We start from the raw sequence: 23,841 nt of genomic DNA, 5'->3' as shown, positions 1-23,841 counted from the left end.
CTGTAAAAAGTCGAAAATAGAATGACTGGCACTTTGATGCCCCGTCAGCTGGACACGTAGAGGGGCACAACGGTCGAAAAACATCGAAGTAGTTTAGCAATGAACAACTATGATGTCCTAAGTTTGAGACATCCATCAAGCTCAGTGTGTATTTTAACAAGGTTGTGTAGATGTCAGATTCTCGTACCATGCGCACCTTGGCTACAACATTTATCAAAGGGTTCTCACATTCGTCTCGGGTCAGCAATAAGCAGAAATGGAATATCAGGCAGTGCGTTGTTTGTCGCTGGAGCTAGCAGATGGTGCCATTGCGATGCCTGGTACCCCACGTGGCAAGTCGGCTAGCTCCTCACCATGAGCCTGACACATTGTTGTAAGTCTGCGGGTCCGTGGCCGCCTGCTGCTTCTCAATCTGCTGCTCGCCGCCATCATTGCTCCGAAAACTACCCGCGAGGATACCAGCGGCGGCCGCCGCCGCCTCAACACTCTCGTCTATCTCCACATCTTTCTGTTTTGTGGAGTCTTCGGCGATGCGGCCTCCCGTGCTGCCATAAGCCGATGGACGAACAAGGTAGTAGAAGTGTTCGACCTGGTCTGAACTAATCACCCAGTCGAAGTCATCCTTACAAAAGCCCCGAATCTGGTCAAAGGAGCACTTGTAGAGGTCCCTCCATACAACGATTTGAGTCATCTCGAGCTGCCGGGAGGGTGCCTCACGCACAAAACGAGGCTCGGAGTTCTTGAAGCTAGGTCGAGCAAATCCCTGTGCGGCCTTGTTCCGTCCAGTCTGGCTGCTGTTCTTGGCCGCGGTGCCGGAGGAGACCCTTGGCGCGCGTGGCAGGCCTCTACGGGCTTCAGCTGCCGTCGGGCGCGGGATTTCCGTCTCGTTCTTGAGGCCATATTGATTGTACTGCTCGTCGAGAGAAAGCAGATGGCATTTGCGAATCCACTCACTGCTGACCTTCCCCTCGGGAAAGCACTGCAGGACCGTGGCCTCATTGGCGGTCCTTTGGTAGCTTAACCCCATCTCGTCACAGACATACGTGATCAGCGATTCCCGGTAGGGCATCGTGCCATACCAGGTTGTAGGGTCATCCTCTTGAGGCCGCTTCTCTACATTAGTGCCCCTGTCTTGATATGATCGCTTCGGGATGTTGATCGTCTTGATCGAACGATACGGCAAGTTGTCGTTCACCCGAGCTTCCACTTTTTTTACCTCCTTCTCCTCATCGGTCTCTTCTTCCGCTTCGTCTTCGCTCTGATCCTCTCGCATGTCATTGGGCTCCGCATCCACCTCCATCTCTTCGACTTCTCCGGAACCCTGTGCTAGCTCGTCGTGCTCCGCGACTGAATGCTTCGAGTCCGTGGGGCGACCATCGACCGCGAGTTTGCCGCGCTTTCGAGATTTGCCAGCCGGGTTGTTGTTGACGCTGTCCAGCGCCTGCTCTTCGCTAAAGGGAAAGATGATACCTCCGTGAGCACCAGCAATCAACGGCCCAGCTGCACGCTGAGCGGAGGAGGAAGCGTTCGCGGTGGAGTTGGCAAAGTTTTGCATGTCGCTCAGGGCGAAGGATTTCAGGACTGCGTCAGAGCTTGCCGGGGCAAAGGTTGAGTCGCGATCGCCGTTGGGCTGGGAAAGGTCCCGGTTGGACGCCTTCGTTGACTCTCGCTGCGGAGACGTTGAGCAGCCGCCGTCGCCTTGATCGGCGGGGAGAATGGCCATCTTGTCGCGTCGGTAGATGTATGACATGATTCTGTGAAGCAGGATTGTCAGCTGTGATCGCTCATTGCGCATTTAGCTAGAGAGAGAGAGAGAGTATGTGTGTGTGTGTGTGTGTGTGTGTGTGTGTGTGTGTGTGTGTGTGTGTGTGTGTGTGTGTGTGTGTGCGGTAGCTCGCAGAGAAGACGTAACAGCTATTGTAACGGCGCTGCTGAGGACGCAGAGATAAAGGATTGCGCATTTGCTGATGGTTGAAGCGCAAGCTTACCGGTGTCTTGCAAGGTTATGTGGTATCAAACGCAAATCGGCGTGAGCGTAAACGCGGCTCTAGGTAAGTGGGTGAATTGAATTTTCAGGGTCGGCACGAAAGATATTGAGCACTAGCGGTCGCCTCGAGGAGCTTCTGATACTTACGATGATTTTAGTCAACGTGGGTGGAATGGCGGGAAGCTGCCGATGTATATCAAAGAGTACAGAAGGTCGCTGGCGAGGTCCTGTTGCAGCAAGGAACCTCTGAGAGACAGGCGGGGACTTACTTTTGAAACCGACGAGGTTGTGGTGGTGGAAGTGGTGGAGTGTGGTGTTGGAACAGTGCTCTGTAGAGGGGATATTTATACCGGGGGCTATACGCGGAACGAGTACGAAGCAACGGCCGACCCAGCTGCAGCACCGCTTTGAAGCTCACTAAGAGAGCACTACAGTCCACGGATATGTAGTGCGACTCTAACAAGGCTCTTCTGGTTCATAATCATAAATGTGAGCGAATTGGGGAGCCAGAGACGAGGCCAAAGTGCGGCGGGTCCGCGATATGCGTCAGCGAAAGAGCTGGTTGCTGCGGCCTCGCAGCAACATCGATCTCATCAGCAACATGTATAAGTCCTCAAGGTGTTCTAGATACGGGATTCAGCGCATTCGGAGCACTATATACTACGTTGGCTGACCTAGACAATCCCATGTTGCTTGCTGCCTGTCTGCGCATTCTACCAAACAACCCTACACCACAATCGCAAATGGACAAAGAATTTGGCCGAAAGCAAATCCTTTGAAAATCCAACATGGCCTCAAAAGGAAATTCACGTCTCAACGTCGCCTTAAGATGGCTACATGCCGGAGTAGGTGTTCATTACGGTTCGCGGGCCACTTGCCGCGCTGCAAGACTGGAGCCGCCGGATATGCGACCCTTTGGATGTTACAACGGTAACCGATCTGCAGATAGCGAATGAATAGCTGTTTGTCTCTGTATAATACCACAATGCTTGTGCGAACCTTCTGGGTCACGGTACAGGACGAGGCGTACCTGTGGCACAGAAACTGTGTGAGCACTATCAGGCCACTGGACTGGTCAGCCCCTATCTCAGGAAACTGCACCAGCGCGGTCGCCGTACTCGATGGGAACTTGATTACACTCCAAGATTGAGAAGCGAATGATCATCTTCAAAATGCGCTCTGGGATACACTCTGCGCTGATGGGGCATTGTTATCACAAGGCCTAGTCGCCACACGCGCTTTCAATATCTCGTCAGTGTATCAAGCTATTATCTCTTCGACATTGTATCACACGCTTCACTAAATGCGCACTGCGGTACGTGCGGCCCACCATCATCAGCAATATGGCACACAACACCGCGCAACGACAACACTACATACACCATTTTGCAGCCAGAAAAGCCATGCCAAAATTCACACTGGTGATAAAAATGGTGGGTCAGTCTCTGATCCCCAACATGGCACATTGGTCGCGTGCGCAGTAGCAACAGGCTTGCGAGTGTTCCGCAATGGCGAAGCCGTCTCCATTGGCCTGGCCTGCCAGCATGGGCGAAATTTGTTGTCCAGATTAATACAGCTCAATCATCCTAGCATTTGATACATCATTCGCATCTGGAGTCACACACTAATCTAGCATCTAGATAGCGTTGCTGCGACTCACCTGCCCTGTTTTTCAACTTCACATATCCTCGACGACCATAGCTTCAGGAAGATGCTGGGCCGCCGCTGATTGACCAAATATTCTACTGAACTTCAAAATACAGATGCATCCATCGGAGATCTAGCCGCAGCACCCTAATTCAGCGACTACGTACAGTAATGATAAACTTAAGCACAGCAGCCTAACAAAAGCGAGCGGAGGCCACTCCACAGTTCGCCATAGCCTTTGAGAGACCTCTATCTTGAAGCAAATAGAGATTCCATTGAGCAGCTTGGTGCGAAGGCTGCCCAGGGTCTGGTTTCACCAGTGATTGCACATGGTCGGGTCGGGTCGTGCCTACCTACTGGGTATTGACCGCACCTTCTTGAGTTACGAACCACCACCATTCGTTCACGCATCTTCCGACGTGCTCTTCGCTACGTTCTTCTCCAAAATCTCACCGCCCTTCCGTATGATCCAATACTACTCGAAGACGATGAGCCGATCTAAAGAAAAAGGAAAGACCGTATCGTAAGGTTCCCTACTCCTGCGCACAACAGGTGCTAATCAGGAGTTAGCTCCACTGCGTCAGGCCGCCCAACGGTAACAGCAGTCTGTGGTATTCTCAATACAGGACATGCTTGCGCCACAGTCTAGCCCAGCCGCGCAAGCATCGTTAACGCCATATATAATCTACTGCGGGTCCTGCGCACCTACCATTCCTGCCTTTCCAACAGGCTGCTGGCTTCACAGAAACTGCCCGTGCTGCTTTGCAGCAGGCTCGCGTCAGTCCAAGCTGCGGCTCCTCAGCTCAAGGCTTCAGTTTTTCTCCATCCTCCGGGCGTTGCGTAGAAGCAGTTTCGCGTCGGCCCTTCAGCTGTGGCTCCTCAGCATCAGACTGCATCCCGCGAGAACTTGGTGAGCGACCATATGGTCCGTGATCCGGGTCCCCCACACTTGAAGGACGTTGTTCAGAGTGGTGCTACGGTCTTGCTCGCATACTCCGTACGAAGACTGCGGCGCAAGCGACCCTTACAAAGCTCAACGACCCAAGGAGAAAATAATGAGACATAACTAAAATGTTTAGTACGGGATGCAGAGGTAAGACGCCAACGCGCTCAACGATCGAGGATGGCGCCGCATTCGAGTAGAAGACGTAGGCAACATGGTTTTCACCGTGCGAAAGGTATGCACAGGTACAGTTAAATATATGTAACAAATGCAATAAACGCACTGAACATGCGGAACTGCGAATGCTGTAAAATATTTACAAGTGATGTTTGACTCTTCATTATGATTCAAAATACGCCGATGCCATGCTATGTATGTACAGAATCCAATGCGGGTATTATAGTCCGCTAATGCGATGAGACCCTAGAGATATGAGCTCTCCTTTACTCAGTGTACCAGCAGCCGATGGGGCTATCGGTCTTGATGGCAGATGCAATCACACCTAGAACTCGTTGTTAGTAGTGTTCCGGATGATGATGATTAACGTTTATACGTACTTGTGCAGTTCTCGTTCCATCCAGGCTTGTCGAGGCCCTGAAGCCACAAGCTCCACGCTCCGTCGATAGAGCCGGGGCACGCTTGGAGCCCCGTACCCTTGAATTTGAGCTCGCCGTTGACGATTTCCCAGCCCTTGTTCTCTCCATTCCTGGGGAGAGGCTGGACTCCGGTGGTGTATCCAATGAGACCTTGGCCCATGCCGGAGCGGTCAACAAAGACGGTCTGGGGCCTGTAAGAGGTCTTGCTCTCCCAGAGGTGGAGCTCCTTCTCCTCGTTGATGTAGAAGGTAGCGAAGTTGGACTCGGCGTCGCAAGATGCGTTCTGCGACTTTGCGTTGACGAGAAGACTAGAGCGAGCGGCTTGTACACCGCTGTTCTGGATCTCAGAGCCGGAGCGGATAGTTATTACACCGAAACCCTGGCCCGTAGCGATGGGAGTCGTCTGAGGAAGGGCAGAAGCCGTCAGAGCGGCAGCTGAGGCGATGAAAGCGGTGGTGAACTGCATGTTGATGATGGAGTGAAGGTGTTGTTGGTTATTAGATTATGATTAGAAGTCGTATGATGAGAGTTGGATCGATGACTGCTGATGATGATAAGAACTGAGAGGACGTCTCTTGGTCTTATACGCTCCTACTCCGTTGCCCCTCTTAATCTCGGCGTCGAGCCACCGCGATCGAAATCGAGGCTGAGAGCTCGGCATGCAACGGTATGAAGTCACGCAACCTCATGCAGGCCAGCTCAGAAGGACCCGAGTGCGTGCTACTCCACAATTCGGAGAAAATCGACGCCGCGTCCTCCCGCAAGCCGAGCTTACACAATTAGAACACCCTTATAGCGACGCAGGGTCCGTACAACGTTGTTGTCCTATTGAAATGCAAGGGCAATGCATGAGAATGATGTCAATCGCCACCGGCCAATGGACGTTTGTAGATCAATAATGCTGGAAAGGGCTAGAGAACCGTTAGTGTCACGCTTGGGACAGCCTCCTATTCGTCAATATCGGGCCGAAATATATGGAAGGCGAGTATTGACGGTGGAGTTTGAGCGACATCACCTGGTCTTCTCTATTCTCTCCCCTCAGATTCTCACCTGCTTGTCATTACATTACCATTAGGTTCTCGCTGGCTCCCATATTAGGCACTGAAAGGGTCCCGCTCGGTGCCATTCAGAAAAATGACACGTTCGCTTCACCTGTTTCGCAGAGACCACGCTACCATATTATCCTGGATCTATCGGCTCTGAACTGTGGCCAAAGCAAAGGACCGTATACGTAGTTCAAAGCTTCTCGATGTTGCCTATGGTGACCAACAATGCTCGTCATTTCACACGACACATTGACACCTCCGATCTGGGAAGAACGTTCGTCAATAATCAATAAGATACCGGCGTTCAGAGCTATTTCAATATTTACTCTTAATAGGGCAACACAGCAGACTTCGCTCTTCCCTATTGAAACAGTATGCTGGTGGGTCTAAGACTGAGATTCCAGAAACATTGGCACATATAGGCCCTGTTATAAGGAGTTGTTGTGTATATCACATCAACTATAGCTCTGTTCATCGTCTACTTGACCAGTCCAGTTACCCGGGTAGTGGACGTCAATGCGGTGGGGCAAACATAGGATGAGGGACCCGCTTGCAGTTGCTCATATGAGGATCGAAATTGGCTGTTTCCCTAACTGACTATGCGCAATCAAAGCCCGTCTTGTTGCGGCTTTTTACTTCGCGTTGCCGTGGATGCGCATGGATGGACGAGAACGTTCAATCGTCCACAGTGCGTGTTACAACTCAACGCGCACCGCTGCGGAACATGCACAGTCAAAGCTGGTGAATGTAGCGATACCGTAACTGAGACGATGCTAGAATCGCAAAGGCTGATGAGGTTGGATAACTCTAAGATGCGATGAGAATGTGCGGTTGTGAAGGATGACATTGCCAACTACCATATCAGGACGCACGCTGCGACGCCAAATACCTCCTCCAATTGCCTCTCGTGCAAATTCGAGCATACTGTTAGCAAATCTTCACTGATGGAAAATCTAAGATGCGATTACGGGCTGTCAAAACATGTCAAACGTGGTCTTGGCCGATCTGACACAAGCGCCGTCGCAAGTCTTGGGCATGACGAAACGATCAGGACCACCGTGCCGCGATGTTGGATACGCGGGAATAAACACCCCTCTCATTACCGCCCACCCCCAAAACCTCAATTGGCTGCGAGGCGAGACTGTAAAGCAGGCTGCGACAAACTGCTGATGAACAGCGGGACGGAGGGCTCTCGATAGATGCAGTTTCACGGACCTTAAGACGTGCTCGTCGGGAAAGGCCGCCGTAGCTTCTGCCTATGAATTGCTTGATCATGTCTGGCAGGTGACTTGCTGAGCTCATGTGGAAGGCCCAGCACGCACATAATGAGCACCATCTGAGTGCCATCAGTTATCGATGTTCGAAATCTTTGGCTTGGGAGAATGTGTCGTATTTCCTTGAGTCTCTGGGTATCCGTTCTTAGCGTAGGTGTACTGCAGATGATGTTCTGCCTGTTATGATCAAGTCAGACTGTCACACTGGAACAGAAGAATATCGGTCGAGAAGCTCTACGAGGATAAGTTGGGATTCTAGAAACGAAGGTACGCTTTGGCCTGGGTCTAAGCGTACACGTGAGCTATCATAGCGCGTTTCAGCCTCACCTCGCGAGCGCTTTCCTAATCACTCTCTGTCGCAGCTTGGCGAAAGCTTAACTACAGTTTCACGATGCTGAATCCCGTTGTCGCGTCCTCCGCCCGCACTGAAGCAGACTTTTCCACACTCTCCGACTACGCGCTGGTAACCCGTCCACGCGTCATGACGACGATCCTCCGTGGACTAACCGCAAACAACTTAACAATGGTTCCTTGACGCCTGGCGTGGCACATGCGGTGCCTGATCGCCTTTTCGAAACCGGGGTTCTGTCCAGTGCGAGCGTTCTGTTGGATGAAAGGAAGAGCGATTATGTCTGGTAGCATTTCAGCCACCCGCTCGCTTCTGCATTGCGGAGAAGCGATGAGGAAGTATTGGAGAGCCCCGGGAGAAGGACTAGACGGTAACGGTATTTTGTGTGCACATCAGGAACCGCCCATAGGAGTACTTAAGGCAGTCCTCAACCCCAAGACTTAAGGCCTCATCCCACAGCTCAGCTTCTCTTCCGACCTTCACAGTCCTTCAATTTTCTATTCCATTCACTTCTACGTCGATTGACTCGACCCATTTTTCGATTCTTCCACACTGCAAGCAGTCCTTCGATATTACCACTTCGAAATTTTACATTATCCCGTCCTTTAGTCAACATGCATTTCTCCACCGTCACCTCTGCTCTTCTTCTCGGCCTCATGGCCACTACCCCGGCCATCGCCAAGCCTGTTGACTTCCATGCCCTGTCCGCCCGCGCCGAGGGTCTCTACGAGCGTGCCGTCGAACATAGCATAATTGCTCGCCACCACAAAGGAAGAACCGGTGGAAATGCAGGCCAAACAGCCAACGCCCAGGCTCAGACGAATACTGCTGCTACTGGGGCGTGTGCTCAGACCGGAAACCAAAAGCGACAGTGAGTGATCTTCAAGACTTCCCTGTGATCCTTTGACTGATACTTGCTTCTATAGCCACAAGGGTGCGGCGAATGCGGCGGGTGCGACTGGTGCGGCGAATGCGGCTGGGGCCAACAACTGTGCCGGACAACAGCAACAGCAGAATCAGAAGAGACATCACAAGGGTAACGGCGGCAAGGCAAAACAAGCTGCTGGAAACCAGGCTGCTGGAAACCAGGCTCAGCAAGCTCAGGCTGCCGGAAACCAGGCCGCCGGAAACCAAGCTGCTCAAGCTCAGGCTCAGCCTAATGCCGCCGCCGCGACTGCGGCAACGAACTGCGCTCAGACCGGCAACCAAAAGAGGCAGTGAGTATCATCTGAGTAGAGCATATGACCATCTAACTGATATCTTTCTCTTTAGCCACAAGGGTCAGGGACAGAACACCAATGCTGCCACCGGTGCCTGCGCTGGACAACAGGCGAACGTGAAGCGATCTCCTCACCACAAGGGCAGGCAAGGAGCGGGACAAGCTCAGCAGAACCAGGGACAGGCTCAACAGAACCAGCAAAACGCCGCCGCCGGCGCCGCCGCTGCCGGCGCCGCTGCCGCCCCCAACACAGGCGCTGCTACCACCGGAGCAAAGAACTGCGCCAACGTGAAGCGCCACCACAAGGGTAACGCCGGCGCGAACAACGCCGCAGCTGCCACCAACTGCCAGTAGACCATCCAGCGCGGGAGTTCAGACTAGCCTGTGCGGTTGAATTGAGGGTTCTCGGGGAGTCTAGCACTCAATGCTTGACTTGAACCAAGGGAGGTGTGAGTGGTTGTGTTTCAGGGGTTGCTATGTAAGAGGAGAAGTTTGTAGATATTTTAAACTATCGGAATGAAAAATTTGATGACTGGGAACAACGTATGCATGGTTCGAATGGAGTGGTGTTTTCTGTCACGTGCAAAGCCGGATTTTACACCCAGTGGATTGGGAGAAAGGTTTGTTACCACTCAGGAGACAGACCAAGAAAAGGTTGTCAGCGTGGTGAGCACGCTTCTCGCAGATCTCGATCTCGGTTCAAGCATTTGGATACCTGGGGCTGATCTGAATGAGCGCCGCAATGTAATGTTGTTCTAGTATGGCGATGGCTACTTGGGCTACAATGACAGAGAGTTTGTAAAATGAGAGCGAATAACGCTTGATATTGCCGAAATTTGCGTTGTCGTACACTCAGCAAAGGACAACCTCTTCGATCTCAAAACCTCCCCTCTCCGCCCCATCAAAGGCCTCCCCGTTCCAATACCCATCGACAAAGCACTCACCGATAACTCTGAACTGACCCGTCTCCCCAACAGGCCGCAGTACAAGCGGCAAAGATGACCCCTGCAAGACAAACACCTGATCTCCTCGTTCGACGTGATGCGGCGCCAGTCCAAAGTGCCCTGTGTCCAGGGTAATCAAGCATCGCGAACCGTGAGCGCCCATCACCGTCGCCACATCGAGCTTTATACGCACGGATGGGTACGAACAGTCTACAACCTCTGTATCGAAGTAGTCCTGGAAGCGTTTCCCCCCTATGCGGAACTGACTCATGGTTCGTCGCCAAAACTCGAACATGAAGAAATTGTTGCCAAGGGCGGTTTCCCACCCGCGAGCGCGCAACTGCGTGAATCGCTCTATGTCATCTTTGGTCAGGTTAAGTTGTCCGTCCGATGTGAAATAATCGACCGGATTTTCTCGCTGTGCAATCCATGGGATGCGAAAGAGAGCAGCGCCAACCGTATCGCCCCAAGTAGGGTTGCCAAAGAGGGTGTGTATGAGAGCACGAGCGACGGCCTGGTCGTCGCCGTACGGGTTGAGCGTGGAATTGGGTTGGATGGGTTCAGTACGGGTTAATGGGACGGGTGCTGTTGTCAAAGGGAGCCCTAAGCCATCTATTTCTCCTATGGATATACCAGAACATTTGAGCAAAAGGAGATCGGGACTGTTGCTGGGTATGAACGAAAATTTAAGCTTACGGCCCCCGTCAGCACGATAGAAAGATGAGGATTCGATGACTTTCTGCAAATCATCATATGCGCCGTCGAACTGGTCGTAATTGTAAAACACCCAATCGTGCGGGAATGTAGCGCGGTCAATCACCAGGCTCCAATCTGTCGCCCAGCTTGGCGCCATGGTTTGGGCAAAGCTTTTTGCGAAGATAACGTCCAAGTCTTCAGTAAAAGTGATGATTGCTTTCGAGAAAGCTGTGAATACTGTGGCAATTGGCAGATTATAATCGATGTACGAGGACATTTCGTCGCGAATAGGTGCTGGCACGATACCGAGCAGCCCATATACATTATCGTGCGGTTTGGTCGCCTGAGCGCTCTGGGCGAGCGTGAGTAGCGGCTGGCGAAGATCAAGGTATTTTGCTCTCGGCTCTAAAGCAGTTCGTTGCAGAGTACGATCCTTTCTTCCTCGGGTCGCCCACATTGATGTATAACAATGAAGCGTGATAGACATGCCGAGTAACTGCACCGCCTCTGGCGCGAATCCAAGTAATATGAGTATGCTCTCGGCGTTCAGACTCACAAATCTTGATACGGGCAGGATGTCCTCCAGATACATTTCCGAAACTCCACAGGCAACAGTTAAGCTCCCTCGACTCATGGCCATCTCTTGCAACACCCACACCCTTTGCCAATAAGGACGATTCAAGAGCCTCAGCATCGCTATATAAGCTTTCTTTTCCAGATCCGTGGCTGACATTCTTTTGTTGAACAGCTCTTGAACCACGCTCTCCACGCTCTGAGAGAGCGCCTTTGATGTTTTGTACATGAATTTGAACCCGAGATCGCTGTCTTCGGACTCCGCTCCAAGGTGAACATATACACTCGCCGCTTGACCGTATATATCTCTCATCCGGAGGATCTCTGCTTTGACTTCCTCCGAATCGGACTGATTTATGCACAATGCGTCCACCCAGAACTTGACGGGGATCGTTGTTGTGGTTTGTGCACCACGAAGTGTTTGTAACGCGGCCTCCAGGCTTTCAGTGACGTTGCAGAGATGGCCATCTATGTTGATCTGGCAAGACGGGTTTCGAGCATCCCATCCCCAACAGTATGAGAGCGCAATGTAGTCCCCCCAGTCATACCGCGGAACAGCTTCAGAGGACAGAGGCAAAGCGAAGGGGTAATGACGGAGCGAGCATCGGATGGTTTCCTTGCGGTCTGTGGTCTGAGCAGCCTCGATGGTGACAAGTCGAATTTCATCCATCTCAAGTGGTCGATAGAGGAGTTTCATATCATATGCCATTGCATTCCTAGCTTCTTCCACTGGTTGGTGCGACATTTTGAATGCTTGCGAAGGCCCGGGTCGTATTCTTGCGAGTCTACCGCAACAATGCAAATATTTGAATACAGCGGGCCTGTGGATACCTTGGGTGACACACTGAGCTGCAGAGTAACGACCTTGCGTTGTAGGCGAATTGTCTGCTCTACCACTGCACTGAGAAGATTTGCGAGTATTGGCTGTTCAAATGGTTTTGACAGGTTCAAAATGCATATGGATGCAGGAGCAAAGGGAGCGCCTGCTTTTGAAACTCCTCTTCAGCCCCGAGTTCGAATACGGTGTTTACCCCGGGCGCCACGCGGCTAGAACCAAGTCAAGGGAATGAGGAAAAGCAAAATGAAGGCTGAACATTCTTGCTTCTTGGCGCCCGCTAATATCGTAGTACGTTGTGCTGGTGATTAAGCGACGCCACCTATACGGGCGAGCTGAAACAATGTTCTTGCTTGACAATACATCGCTTGCCCATAGGTGGGGTGCAGGCAGTATGCCGAGTTTGCTTTTGGGATCGTGACCTTTGCATCGCGAGCGGTGTATTGTATTGACGGTCAGACTTATCTGACCAATTCCTCGAATAAGGCATCTCTCCTCCTTCTCACGTTGTCTAGCTCGATCTCTAATTTGCCCACCTCTTTCCTGGCAGCCTCCCGATCCGCCGGCAAGCCAGCAAACTCATCGACTTCTTTTTCCAGGCGCTCTACCCTTCGTCTCAATGCGCTCAAGGATGTTTGTTGCTCCAGCATGTCGGCTATCGCCTCTGCCGAGCTCACGCCCTTTGAAGCCGGCGTAGCCGCAGTCTTTGCCTGCTGATACTCCAGCGATGCCAGTCTGTCTTCATATTCCCGTATCTTGGTTCGCAAGTGTTTCGTTTGGCGTGCTTGCTCGGTGGTCTGGCGCTGCAGCGAAGGCGGAGCGGAAAAGGCAGGGTTGGACTGCAGCTCGTTGAGCTGGGACCGGAGGAGCGTGTGCTGCTTGTCGAGGTACCTCTGCAGCGTTCGCACATGTTGGATATTATTTGCGAGAGTTTGCGACATGGACGTATGTGCAATGAGCGCATGGGCAAGAGTTTCCGGGTTCGCACTTGTTGTGTCAAGTGCGACCGCGGTCGAGGCGAGGGCACGCAGGGCGTCTGAGCCTTCGGTCGAGAGGTGCGCTTCAACAGCCTCAAGAATCTTCACGTCTTCTGGATCGCGAGATTCCTGCGCATGGTCAGCGTCTAGCATTCGGTTGGCAATGGGAACGGCGAACCTCTCATACCTCATCCGCTTCCAGCTCCTTGCAGGCCTCTCGCTCGACCCTCTCCATGATCATCCGCTCTTCATCTGCGCGTTCGTTCGCCGATGACAGCTCCCTCAGAACCTTCAACGTCTCTTCGTTCCGCTCGAAGGTAGGCACGGTGCGGCCTGCGTATTTATATGACAGCCATGAGTCGATCTGGGCCCAATCGGCCGCCTGCGCACGCTGTTGCCGAGCTTTGGAAGGTGAGAACAGATCCTGAGGCGTTAGATTGTCCATGGCGTGGTGAATAGTGGGCTCATTGATTTGGTGTTTGTTTTCGCCGACCGACCCTGACGCGGCAGGCGCTAGGCGAGGCGAGTGGGGCAAGAGCTACCCCAGATTCCAGCTTCTCTATCACACGGTGGGGTGACTTCTTTGTTGTCATGACGCTCACTTCTCCGCTCCTCCATTGCAGCAATTCTTGCCTCATACACCGTCCTTGCTTGCGCGCGTTCTACCGGTCTAGGACTGTCTGCTTGATAGCGTTCAATCTACGACTTCAAGCGCTCCTGCCTCGTACATCCATTTCCCAAGCGTCACATCGGTGACCTCCAGCCGGATCAAGCTGCCTTTCTTCAGAAACTTCCTCCGCGGGGCACACACCCGCAACTTTGGGATGGCGTGGCGAAGCTCCGGCACGTCCAATGAAAGTCTGATCACCAATCTGTCACGCAACGGCCTCATCAGGTCGGAGCGCGTCAAGGAAGCTATGATGAAGGTCGTCATCCTTCCACACAGTTCCTCTTACAACAAACTAAGCTTGCACAGGTCGACCGCGCCCACTACGCGCCTTCTCACCGTGACGCCTACGAGGACTCGCCTCAGCCCATCGGCCACCACGCCACCATCTCCGCCCCGCACATGCACGCCTCGGCCTGCGAGTCTCTCCTCCCACACCTGCACCCTGGTGCCCGCGTGCTCGACATCGGCTCCGGCAGCGGCTATCTGACTGCCGTCTTCGCGAATCTCGTCGGGCCGTCGGGCACCGTCGTTGGCATTGACCACATTCAGCCGCTCGTCGATTTGGCGGCGCAGAACATGGCAAAGTCAGAAGCTGGTCGGGCGATGCTAGACTCAGGTCAAGTCGAGTTTGTAAAGGGTGACGGGAGGAAAGGCTGGGCTGAGGCTGCCCCGTACGACGCCATCCACGTGGGAGCTGCTGCGGCCGAGCACCACGAAGAGCTGAGCGAACAGCTGAAGGCTCCGGGACGGATGTTCGTTCCAGTCGAGGAGGGCAATGTGCAGCATATCTATGTCGTGGACAAGAAAGAGGATGGGAGCATTGAGAAGGAGAAGTTGTATGGCGTGCGGTATGTACCGCTGACTGATGCGCCATCAGCTTGATGTCGCGGACGTCGGCCGGAACGAAGCTATGATATTTGAAGGAATATATTGAGACACTGGGCGAGTTTTCAGGGCGCCATGCAAGGCTGCGCCATATATTGGAACGTAGCCTGCTAGGTATGTCGAGAAACACGATGTGGTAGAACGAAGGCAGTAGGCCACAGCTGCAGTAACCTCCAAAGAAATAGCAGTGAACATGAAGAACATCACCTATTGGTCGCATCATCTTGCGGAGTGATCTCGTGCAACAGCGAAGACCTGCGCTGAACCACCCTCGCCGTCATTTCAGATCCACAGTCCTCCCTGTAAGTCCCGTCCGCCATGACATCCCCTCATGTTCATGCTTCCCTGCGTTCCCTGGCACAGTCCTCGACACCACATTGCCCCTTTTTAACATACACCCACAACACCACCGCCACCGCCATCAGCATCGCTGCCACGCCCTTTTTCCTGCCATACGAACAGCAGTTCAGACAAGACCCCACGCTCCCAAACCTCCGACTTATCCGGTGAGCTGAACCGCATTACTAGTGGCAGCTGCGCAAGGCCCTATCTTTTCACGAAATAGCCTTCGTCGCCGCCACTGGCGTGGGCAGCCGTGATCGTAGACAATACGCGCCCGTATATGATGCACATTTGCACGCTCTCTTGTCCAGTCGTCTAAGGAGTCTTGGATGCTGCATAGAATATCGATCCATAGACAATGTAGGCCGATCTTGTGCCTGGTGATCACGACATCTTGGAAGGTCTTGGAGAGGTCACGGAAAGCGATGCCGCGTTTTCGGTCCGCGAGTGTAGATTTGGTTGTGCTGCTGATTTGTCTTGAACCCTAGCAGTGCGAGAGAGCCACGAAGACGAGGGATTGAGTGAGCCATAGTTGGAAGATGGCAGGTCCGCCGTCTCCAGCAGTCGAGGCGGAGTCTTCAGTCTTCCCATCCCCATCACCAACATCGATAACACGCATAGGCAGCCACCCCACATTGTCCCTCGCACAGTTCGGATGACCCGTTAAACTTTTTTTTTTTTTTTGAGCCAGAACCTAGCCATTACAAAAACTCGCCGCTGACTCTGTAAAAACATCCTCCAGCCTTGCACATTCCTATGACGTTTCAATAAGTGGACCCTGATCTTTCAAGCCCTCCAGGTGGTTCAGCTTCCTCGTGCTATTAATCGGATTTCTGACCGCCGTGCGAACGGACTTGATTGACATGGGAGTGTCAAGTATGGCCATCAGGGCGGGCTTTACCTTGGTCTTTTCGAGCTTGAGTAAGGTTCGGACGGCCTTAGTCTTAAGCGAAGCCCTGTCGCCCCAATCGATACATTTGAACACGCAGCGACATAGAGGGCACGGGGTATTGTAGGCCGCGCGTAGTTCGTCTAGATTGTGAAAGAGGACTGCTTCATGGAACGGCCAGTAGGTGTTCGGGCTTGGCGCCTTCTGCGGGCTTGCATTTGCGGAGTCTTTCCCTCCCGATTTAGGATGTCCGTGAGCCAGGTGGTATATGTTTTATCCAGAATCTGATGTCGTCTTGAAAGCGCTGGCATCGTTGACAATACATTCTCGGTGTCTTCTATAATGCTCAGGAATACAGGCGTTGGTACACAGAGTCACCGCCAACCTGTACGTGACCGTCAACCTCGTATACATGCTTGGCGGAGTAGCCTCATTGTACTTGTCTCGTTGATGTGAGCTGTTCTGTGCTTTTTTGCTGCCGTCAATAGCTACACGCGTATGAAAACGCAAAAGCTGCATCCGGAAGCAGGTGCATAAGCAATTGGAAAAAACGGGCCGAGTATGAGCGGGAGAGGTTGTCGCGAACTTGATCAGCCGACATCCGTGGTGTGCTTGCGTGTCCGGTCAAGGTAATCACAGCATCGTGTCAAAATGCTGAGTTGTCTTCATCCTGCCATTGTGTGAATTAGATTTTGTTCTCAATAGCTGTATAATTGCATGTCGTCGGCAGCCAAAGGACCTTCAAAATGAGGAAACCACATGATCGGAGCGTAGCTCCGGAGTCACCTAGTGGCGCTTCGGGGGTACCTAGTGGCTAGGCCCCAAAGAGTGACCTCCCATGTGATCAAGGCGAAACGGCGGCTCCTTCGCAATGAGAGACATCCCACTGTGGACGTCGTATGGCCGTTACAATCGCAGTTCATCGTGCCGGGCCTCTTTAATGCTTGGGTTGAACCCTCCGTTGGGTGGCGGAACAAGGCCTGCACGTCTCTCCACTCCTCGGCAGTTGCTCCCCCAAACGCCGGAGCTATTCACCCGCACTCATGACTCGAAGGCTGATTGGCTCCCCCGCAAACATCGCTCCATAATTTGGCTCGAGGTTCGCGCATCATAGCAGATCCTTGTCGTTCCGGCCAAGCTGGGCGCGGCTACTCGCGCAGTAACTGTTGTCATCCGTCCCTCAGTGAGGAGCCTCAACACTTTGCATCATACACTGCTTACCCTCACCTTGCCGGAAGACTGCGCCCGTGCCAAAATCCACACTGACCTCGGCTGGCGACACATTAGCTCGCGCTACTCACTCCATAGGCGGTAATAACGTAAGGGAAAGGTGCCGAAATGAAGAGGACCTACACCTGTCGACATTGCGCTCGAGTTTTCAAGCGCAGTGAGCATTGCGCCCGGCACGAGAGAGTACATACACAGGAGAAACCATTCTCCTGCGCCTATTGCGATCGTAAATATGCGAGAAAGTGCGTGTCTCGCGATCAATTACCTGGGCGCGCAATCTGAGCAATCGCATACTAATCCACTCCTAGAGACCTCGTCAAGCGGCATGAGCGAACGCTCCATGCCGAGCAATACAGGAAAGCGCACCCGGAAGAGTTTGGCTCGGGAAGCCGACTTTCGGAAGGTTCTGAATCACCACGAACACCTCACCCGCTCCCTCCTTTGACACCGCCGGATGAGTACACATTGAATCGCGACGCAACTTACACGCCTGTTGTCGACATGCACAACGCTGATCCAGAACTCTCATATGTCCCTTCAGCGCCTTTCAGATCGTCTTCCGGTTCATCATCTAGCGATGGCGGGAGACCATTGCCTCCAGGCGACGAATCAATCAACTTTGACTTCCCTCCCATGAATTTGGATTTTCATCAAGCTCCAGTGCCAGGTCCTCGTGCGGCGTTCCCGTTACATGTTGAGACGAACTTCTATCAGGAGCCGCCGACTAAACGGCAGCGAATCGAAATTGATCCGCTCATCGTTGGCACACGCGGAAACTCAGACATGCACGTAGTGGAAACACCAATTTCACAGCTCGGAGTTCAGTACAACGCCATCGATCCAAATCTGGAAGATCCTCATTTTGCCCCTTCGTCACTTCCACACGGGTCGCCGACCTGGGAAGATCTAGAACAGACTGATTTGTCCGCCGAATACTTGGCATTGTTCGATATGGAAACCGAGCAGAACAACCGCACAGACATGAATACTCAATCATCCCATGAAAGAGTACGAGTTCACTCTGAGCCTTGTGCAAATCTACGAAATCTGTACAATCTTCAGTTCACCGAAGAGATCCATCGGCGAATATGCGACGACATCCGGATGCGAGTAACAGGCCTAGGCCTTCCAGAGACCCTCTTACCTACCTTAATGGATCTGCAGCAATTCTTTTCTGGCTACCTAGAAGGCTTCCACCGCCATTTCCCCATTATTCATTTGCACTCATTCGACCCGTACCAAGTCCCCAGCCCCCTGATAACGGCCATGTGCAGCATAGGCGCGCAGTACCGCCTTCGCAGGGAAAAGGCGAAGAACCTCTTCGTCTTGGCGGGCACTATGAGCTCGCACGCACTCCATAATGGTCTCCCGATCGTGAACGGCAATCCCGAGCCGGGCCCGCTGTGGGTCATGCAGACGCGGGTGCTCCTCTCGCTATCAGGAATGTTCAGCGGCATGACATCGGTTGTGCTACGTACTGTAGAAAATCTCGGCATATTCACCATCGACTATCGTCTTAGGAAAGCGCTACTAAAGCGGTCGAACGCTGGAGGTCTGGACTGGGATGAATGGGTCTATCGCGAGAGCAGCAAGCGCCTACTCTTCGGGATGTATGTTGTTTCGAACTTGATATCGACGACATTCGGCGTCATATCTGGGTTCTCACATACGGACGATCTAGAATTCGAGGACCTGGAAGAGGAGCGCTTCTGGAATGCTACGTCGGCGCAAGAGTGGCTGCACCTGCGGCAGCTTGGCCCGGCCACATCTCGGTCACGCTCCACAGTGCGAAGTACTCTGAGTCGCATATTGCTCGATAAGGACCATGTTACGGGCGGACCACCTGAGGTATCGGTCCTGACGATGCTTCTCTTGATGCACGGCATGAATATCCACATAGAAGGTATCCGCCAGGTCATTGAGCTGAGCCCTGCGCACCTGCACAAGACGCTACTGGATCCGACCATAGCGACCCTGTCCGCTTGCGAAGATATTCTTGCGGCCGCGCGCCAGCGTAAAGATACTAGCACACCCTGGACCGAAGCTGAGGGCCCCCTGATGTTCAACTGCCAGGGCGTAGTTCACATGGCACATGTGCGCCTTTTCCTTGACATGAGTGCCTTCAACAGACTCATGCTAATCAATGATAATCCTGATGAGATAGCTGCGGCTGCTTATTCGTTTGCAGAGGCACCACTGCAGCGGAGCGAGGCTTTGACCGGGTTCATGAAGAAATCGTACGACAGACATCACGTGTTGGTGAAGTTGGGTCACAGTCTCTTGCGGAAGACGGCGGCGTTGAGCTGGAGCTTGGAACATGCCGTCACGGATTGGGTCGGAAGTAAGTGGCGCAAGAATCACGCCCTATTACACACGTTCTCGTAGAATGCTGACCAAGTTCCTCAGTCCTTCTCGTAACGAAATGGATACATACCGTGGAGACTTCTCCTAGCTCTCCGCCGGATGCTGACGAAAATGAGCTTCTCGGTGGCTACAAGCATCTGCTTGCCGAAACCGACTGCGAGTACAATGGGGACTCTCTTGCAAGCGCGGTAGCGCACTTCCGGTCTACGATGCTGAACGACGTCTGGGTATGGGGCGTAACGCCGCGTATGTCAGTGGTTCTTCAGCATTTGGCTTGCGTGTATGAAGATAGACATAGGGCGCTAAAGGGTACAAATCCTGGTTTTGGTTTGATGTAGACTTGTACCTAGATGGACATTTGGATAAGATTCGTTGACCTCTTAATTAGCGTGGAGTACGGCTACGGGAATTGTAGGATAAAATAGGGAATCTGGAGCAGCCTCGCCTCGTACACGAATACAAAGTCGCAACGGCTCTTTTTCGGCCTCTATAGTGGTGATTTGCCGAGTCATTCCTCTCGACGTCAGCATCTCATCTTGAGAAAATTTCTGCGGCTAGCACTCAATGCCACAACAAATGTTTCACTAGTACTCTTGCTCCACAGCTCTCCACTCAGGCCACCGGGAAATCCTTCTCTACGTATAGGGGATAGACACGAAGACCAAGAATGCTCATTTACTCATTGCGGTCAGCCTGTGCAATCCCATGCATTCGCGCCAAAATATCCATGCATTCTGGTTCGCTTAATCTTACTTGAAGTGGCAATGGCAATTTGCTTGCACATTTGAGCTGACTGTAGTTTCTGCTCGGCTTCGGCTCCAGTTGGAGCTCGGCTCAACACGAGCTTTCATACAGACTAGGGCAATGGACGAAGAAAGGTCAGATGGCTGTGCGACGCGACTTAAGGGCGGACCCCGCACCGCTAACCAATCAGAGTAGCGCGTGGTCCGAACCGGCCACTCGGCCACTCATTTAGCTCCTGAACGTAAGTTGCGAGGCAAGTCCATAAGCCCTTACATACCGGTACATGCTCTGTCAGTTTTACGGAGTCTCACGGAAGCAGCCTCTCCACCTTGAGAGCAACGAACTCTTGTCAGTTCGGCGTAGCACGAGACGTCTTCAAGTTTTGCCTTCCCTTTGTTCAGCCCTGACATTGTCAACAAGAATTGGATTCTACTGAACGATGGCGGACCTACTGCGTAGTAGAACAGTAGCCGCCGCGCTGGGCCTGTTCACACACTTCATCTTCAACAGCGGAGAATGGGACCACCACGTTCACCTTTTAGTACCAGGCGGATCTCTACTCTTTGGCGCACTAGTAGCTTTCGAATATGTGGCCGACCCTCGTGTGTTCACTCTCTTCCAGGCCTTCCAGGTTGTAGCAACAGCGGCAGCAGTGTACCTGGCGACATTGGCGACGAGCGTCATCATCTATCGTGCATATTTCCACCGCTTGCGAAAGGTACAAGTTCTTCTTGTAACCACCTACGAGGATACTTACTCACTGCACTAGTTTCCTGGACCTTTTGCCGCTCGGATCACGAAGTTTGACACCATAAGCCGTGTTATACATGGTGATTATCAGTTATACAGTAAGTGTTTCGTCTTGCACATTTGATTTAGGTCATGCTCTCTGATATTACAAATTGCAGAGATTATTGAGGGGTTCCATAAGAAGTACAAGACCGACATCGTGCGCACAGGTCCGCGCGAGCTCAGCGTTGCAAGCGCCGACGCTATCCCCCTCATCTATGGACCCATGTCCAAATGTAGAAAAGGCGTGTGGTATAGTGGTGCTTACCATGTTGAAGGTGCTTCGCTCCAGACTACGCGCGATCATCAAGACCACAGAGAGCGGCGCAAGGCCTGGGACCGCGCCTTTAGTGCTAAGTCACTCCGGGAATACGAGCCTCGCATCAATCGACACACACGTCTTCTCCTCGAGAAACTGAAGGAGCATGCCAAGGAGCAGTCTGTCCGCATATCGAGCTGGATTGGCTTCTTTGCCTTTGATGTGATGGGAGACATCGGCTACAACCGAGGTTTCGGCATGCTAGAGAAAGGGGAGGAGGACGAGATGATTGAGCTGGTACACAAGAGTATGGCTAACATGAGCACTTTCGGACACATTCCGTGGGTTGTTGGCATGATGCTGCGAACGAGCGTGGGAGCGAAAGACCTGCTCACGTTCATGAGCCTAGTGCAGGATGTTCTCGTCGAGCGCAAGAAGGTTGGTTCATTATCCTTGGAGATACGACAGCGCTGATACGTTGCAGATCACCCCGGCAGAGCCCGATGTCTTCAGCCACCTGATCGATGACACCAAAGAAGAGATACCATTGCAATTGAACGCGGACTCGCGTCTGATGATTGTTGCAGGTTCAGATACCACGCATGCCACGCTAACATGGCTCGTCTGGGAACTCTGCATGCACAAAGATGCACAGGCCAAACTCCGCAAGATCACTGACGAGCTCGCACCCAACAAGTCCTTCCTGGATGCCGAAGACGTTGCCAACTGCCCGCATCTCGACGGCGCCATCAACGAATCTCTCCGCCTCCATCCAGCGGTGCCCTCAGGCCTTCAACGAGAAACACCTCCATCAGGTATCACGCTACCTGACGGCACTTACATTCCCGGCGAAACAACCGTCTGGATGCCGATCCATACTCTCCAACGCGACGAACGCTCTTTCCCCGACCCTCTGAAGTTCATGCCCGAGCGCTGGACCGACGAAGCGCCTGAGTACATCAAGGACAAGCGCGCGTTTATTCCTTTCTCAGCAGGTGTATATAATTGTGTGGGTCAAAAGCTAGCGATGATGGAGATGAGGGTTGTGATGGCGAATTTGCTGAGGTCCTTCGAGATGGACTTCGCAGGAGATATGGGCGAAGCGGTCGTTAAGAAATCAAGGGACGCGTTCACGCTGAGTGTTGGTGCGCTGGATGTAAAACTTACGCCGAGATATAAAAATTAGGCTTGCAACGTGAGTTAATGGCAGTTAGTGCTTACTCTTGTAGAACCAGAGATTTGGATGTAGTTGATATACCTGAGGCAAATCTAATTAATGCGTCGGTGGTGATCTGCGCCTCGTGTTTTGGCGCAAGAGCGATCCAGATGCGAACAAGAATAGCCAACTGTTCTGTACCCGGAACTCGTCGTGTTCCGACATGTATTCCGCCCGAGATTCTTTGGTAGTTCGAATACGTCAACGCGTATGGGCCTGCAACGGTACCATTGTGATTGACGTGGTCCATGATGAGGCGCTCTTAAGCTACGGGAACAACAGAGGATTAGGGCGGTAAAGGAGGTACTTCGCGTATACGTGATCACGGATGATTCGCCGCAGCTTTGGATTGTCGCTGTAGAAGTTAGTTGCTGTGGGAATTCGGGGAACGACAAACTTACTATGCATGGACATGCCACTGCGTTCTGTTAGTTTCTTGGTCGTGATGCAAAGTGGATTCCTTCCAAGAGCAAGATACATAATGGACCGCGACTGCCTGCTTTGAGATCTCTCTTTGGTAGCATGAGCTGTCAGTGCTAAGACTAGAGTCGAAGTACAGCTCTTCTGCATAATCCTTCCTGTAAGGCACCGCACAGTACTGGAACCCGTAATCTAGAGTTGTAGAGAATAACAGTTGGCTCGTGAGTCAAACTGCACGAGTACTACCACTTTCGCACACGCGAGGGCTCAAATGCTTCCGATGAAGCACACACACACATAAGTAAATTGAGCCATCCATATGTCTCAAACATAATTCATGTCGTAGACTAGCGAATCGAGCTGATCAAATGTTTTCATTCCCTGTCTGAGTGAAGACTTACCGAATACTTTTTATGCGGTGACATATTTGCGTTAAAGTTTGCGCCCCAATGCTTTGCGTAATAGCATGTGCTGATCATTCGGGAACCGTAAGTGTGCTTTCGTGCATGCCAAATCCTCCAGTTTAACAAATGGCAAGTTGAGTCGCTCGCAGTCACCCACTCACAGTGCAACCATCCATAGCTTCGCAATGAGTACAAGGCACCCGATCGAGGTAGTTTCTCGTCAGCTCGTTAGCGCAGGAGCAGTGGAGGAAGATGGTAGGGCAGATCTGCAGAAGTGGGAGGGTAATCCTGCCCGTCTCATCCCTCTCTTTTCCACGCTTGCTCAAGAAACTTCGGGCGAGAGCGCGTGTTTGAGGACGCGTATGTATTGCGCATTTCGATGTGTTGGTTTTTCAGGCAGGACAAACGAACAGGTGAGTTGTACCGTAAGGTGCGTTAGGACGCAGCAACGAGACAAATCACCACAGTATTAGATGTCAGGCAAATTCGATCAAACCATTCTTAGATGCGGCATGTTCCTGTTGAAGCACGGAATTTACCCAC

At 52.5% G+C, this 23,841-nt stretch overlaps 9 protein-coding genes across 9 annotated transcripts; 4 read left to right on the top strand and 5 right to left on the bottom strand.

Annotated features, from left to right (window-relative positions):
* Positions 1 to 70: 70 nt before the first annotated feature.
* CC84DRAFT_909639 (uncharacterized protein) lies at positions 71 to 2,064 on the bottom strand. The gene is made up of 2 exons (XM_018187864.1): positions 1,989 to 2,064; positions 71 to 1,754 (listed from the first exon to the last, which is right to left on the bottom strand). Exon 2 carries the CDS (start codon positions 1,748 to 1,750, stop codon positions 350 to 352), a length of 1,401 nt encoding a protein of 466 aa, XP_018033048.1. The 5' UTR covers positions 1,751 to 1,754; positions 1,989 to 2,064; the 3' UTR covers positions 71 to 349.
* Positions 2,065 to 4,816: 2,752 nt separating this feature from the next.
* CC84DRAFT_1166514 (uncharacterized protein) lies at positions 4,817 to 5,702 on the bottom strand. The gene is made up of 2 exons (XM_018178977.1): positions 5,135 to 5,702; positions 4,817 to 5,079 (listed from the first exon to the last, which is right to left on the bottom strand). The coding sequence occupies exons 1-2, from the start codon at positions 5,637 to 5,639 to the stop codon at positions 5,021 to 5,023; spliced, it is 564 nt and encodes a 187-aa protein (XP_018033047.1). The 5' UTR covers positions 5,640 to 5,702; the 3' UTR covers positions 4,817 to 5,020.
* Positions 5,703 to 8,456: 2,754 nt separating this feature from the next.
* CC84DRAFT_1178290 (uncharacterized protein) lies at positions 8,457 to 9,415 on the top strand (the record flags this gene model as incomplete). The annotated part of the gene is made up of 3 exons (XM_018180331.1): positions 8,457 to 8,713; positions 8,769 to 9,059; positions 9,115 to 9,415. 3 exons carry the CDS (start codon positions 8,457 to 8,459, stop codon positions 9,413 to 9,415), a joined length of 849 nt encoding a protein of 282 aa, XP_018033046.1.
* A 382-nt stretch (positions 9,416 to 9,797) lies between these two features.
* CC84DRAFT_909562 (HET-domain-containing protein) lies at positions 9,798 to 12,294 on the bottom strand. The gene has a single exon (XM_018187862.1). The coding sequence runs from the start codon at positions 12,017 to 12,019 to the stop codon at positions 9,914 to 9,916; it is 2,106 nt and encodes a 701-aa protein (XP_018033045.1). The 5' UTR covers positions 12,020 to 12,294; the 3' UTR covers positions 9,798 to 9,913.
* CC84DRAFT_909564 (uncharacterized protein) lies at positions 12,295 to 13,561 on the bottom strand. The gene is made up of 2 exons (XM_018187863.1): positions 13,274 to 13,561; positions 12,295 to 13,215 (listed from the first exon to the last, which is right to left on the bottom strand). The coding sequence occupies exons 1-2, from the start codon at positions 13,529 to 13,531 to the stop codon at positions 12,571 to 12,573; spliced, it is 903 nt and encodes a 300-aa protein (XP_018033044.1). The 5' UTR covers positions 13,532 to 13,561; the 3' UTR covers positions 12,295 to 12,570.
* A 98-nt stretch (positions 13,562 to 13,659) lies between these two features.
* CC84DRAFT_1166511 (protein-L-isoaspartate O-methyltransferase) lies at positions 13,660 to 14,853 on the top strand. Its single transcript, XM_018178976.1, has 2 exons — positions 13,660 to 14,012; positions 14,063 to 14,853. The coding sequence occupies exons 1-2, from the start codon at positions 13,911 to 13,913 to the stop codon at positions 14,636 to 14,638; spliced, it is 678 nt and encodes a 225-aa protein (XP_018033043.1). The 5' UTR covers positions 13,660 to 13,910; the 3' UTR covers positions 14,639 to 14,853.
* A 2,122-nt stretch (positions 14,854 to 16,975) lies between these two features.
* CC84DRAFT_1207548 (uncharacterized protein) lies at positions 16,976 to 19,938 on the top strand. Its single transcript, XM_018182108.1, has 3 exons — positions 16,976 to 17,344; positions 17,411 to 19,443; positions 19,509 to 19,938. The coding sequence occupies exons 1-3, from the start codon at positions 17,211 to 17,213 to the stop codon at positions 19,802 to 19,804; spliced, it is 2,463 nt and encodes an 820-aa protein (XP_018033042.1). The 5' UTR covers positions 16,976 to 17,210; the 3' UTR covers positions 19,805 to 19,938.
* Positions 19,939 to 20,460: 522 nt separating this feature from the next.
* On the top strand, positions 20,461 to 22,460 carry CC84DRAFT_909479 (cytochrome P450). Its single transcript, XM_018187860.1, has 4 exons — positions 20,461 to 20,928; positions 20,980 to 21,058; positions 21,119 to 21,696; positions 21,743 to 22,460. Exons 1-4 carry the CDS (start codon positions 20,650 to 20,652, stop codon positions 22,442 to 22,444), a joined length of 1,638 nt encoding a protein of 545 aa, XP_018033041.1. The 5' UTR covers positions 20,461 to 20,649; the 3' UTR covers positions 22,445 to 22,460.
* A 25-nt stretch (positions 22,461 to 22,485) lies between these two features.
* Positions 22,486 to 23,034, bottom strand: CC84DRAFT_909482 (uncharacterized protein). The gene is made up of 2 exons (XM_018187861.1): positions 22,876 to 23,034; positions 22,486 to 22,829 (listed from the first exon to the last, which is right to left on the bottom strand). The coding sequence occupies exons 1-2, from the start codon at positions 22,952 to 22,954 to the stop codon at positions 22,528 to 22,530; spliced, it is 381 nt and encodes a 126-aa protein (XP_018033040.1). The 5' UTR covers positions 22,955 to 23,034; the 3' UTR covers positions 22,486 to 22,527.
* Positions 23,035 to 23,841: the final 807 nt, after the last annotated feature.

This window comes from Paraphaeosphaeria sporulosa, assembly GCF_001642045.1.
Source record: "Paraphaeosphaeria sporulosa strain AP3s5-JAC2a unplaced genomic scaffold CC84scaffold_8, whole genome shotgun sequence".
In the NCBI taxonomy this organism is placed as follows: domain Eukaryota; kingdom Fungi; phylum Ascomycota; class Dothideomycetes; order Pleosporales; family Didymosphaeriaceae; genus Paraphaeosphaeria; species Paraphaeosphaeria sporulosa.
Note: the sequence above shows the minus strand (reverse complement) of the source record. Positions and strands in the feature narration are given on the sequence as shown.

Excerpts from the sequence above, each read along its gene's own strand:
- CC84DRAFT_909639 (XM_018187864.1), bottom strand. The coding sequence starts at position 1,750 with ATGTCATACATCTACCGACGCGACAAGATGGCCATTCTCCCCGCCGAT.
- CC84DRAFT_1166514 (XM_018178977.1), bottom strand. The coding sequence starts at position 5,639 with ATGCAGTTCACCACCGCTTTCATCGCCTCAGCTGCCGCTCTGACGGCT. Across the intron at positions 5,080-5,134 it reads ATGGAACGAGAACTGCACAA|GTGTGATTGCATCTGCCATC; the intron begins GTACGTATAAAC and ends AACGAGTTCTAG.
- CC84DRAFT_909562 (XM_018187862.1), bottom strand. The coding sequence starts at position 12,019 with ATGTCGCACCAACCAGTGGAAGAAGCTAGGAATGCAATGGCATATGAT.
- CC84DRAFT_909564 (XM_018187863.1), bottom strand. The coding sequence starts at position 13,531 with ATGGACAATCTAACGCCTCAGGATCTGTTCTCACCTTCCAAAGCTCGG. Across the intron at positions 13,216-13,273 it reads AGGAGCTGGAAGCGGATGAG|GAATCTCGCGATCCAGAAGA; the intron begins GTATGAGAGGTT and ends GACCATGCGCAG.
- CC84DRAFT_1166511 (XM_018178976.1), top strand. The coding sequence starts at position 13,911 with ATGGCGTGGCGAAGCTCCGGCACGTCCAATGAAAGTCTGATCACCAAT. Across the intron at positions 14,013-14,062 it reads TCAAGGAAGCTATGATGAAG|GTCGACCGCGCCCACTACGC; the intron begins GTCGTCATCCTT and ends AAGCTTGCACAG.
- CC84DRAFT_1207548 (XM_018182108.1), top strand. The coding sequence starts at position 17,211 with ATGAAGAGGACCTACACCTGTCGACATTGCGCTCGAGTTTTCAAGCGC. Across the intron at positions 17,345-17,410 it reads GATCGTAAATATGCGAGAAA|AGACCTCGTCAAGCGGCATG; the intron begins GTGCGTGTCTCG and ends ATCCACTCCTAG. Across the intron at positions 19,444-19,508 it reads CGTCACGGATTGGGTCGGAA|TCCTTCTCGTAACGAAATGG; the intron begins GTAAGTGGCGCA and ends CAAGTTCCTCAG.
- CC84DRAFT_909479 (XM_018187860.1), top strand. The coding sequence starts at position 20,650 with ATGGCGGACCTACTGCGTAGTAGAACAGTAGCCGCCGCGCTGGGCCTG. Across the intron at positions 20,929-20,979 it reads ATTTCCACCGCTTGCGAAAG|TTTCCTGGACCTTTTGCCGC; the intron begins GTACAAGTTCTT and ends TCACTGCACTAG. Across the intron at positions 21,697-21,742 it reads TTCTCGTCGAGCGCAAGAAG|ATCACCCCGGCAGAGCCCGA; the intron begins GTTGGTTCATTA and ends GATACGTTGCAG.
- CC84DRAFT_909482 (XM_018187861.1), bottom strand. The coding sequence starts at position 22,954 with ATGTATCTTGCTCTTGGAAGGAATCCACTTTGCATCACGACCAAGAAA. Across the intron at positions 22,830-22,875 it reads CAGTGGCATGTCCATGCATA|CGACAATCCAAAGCTGCGGC; the intron begins GTAAGTTTGTCG and ends TAACTTCTACAG.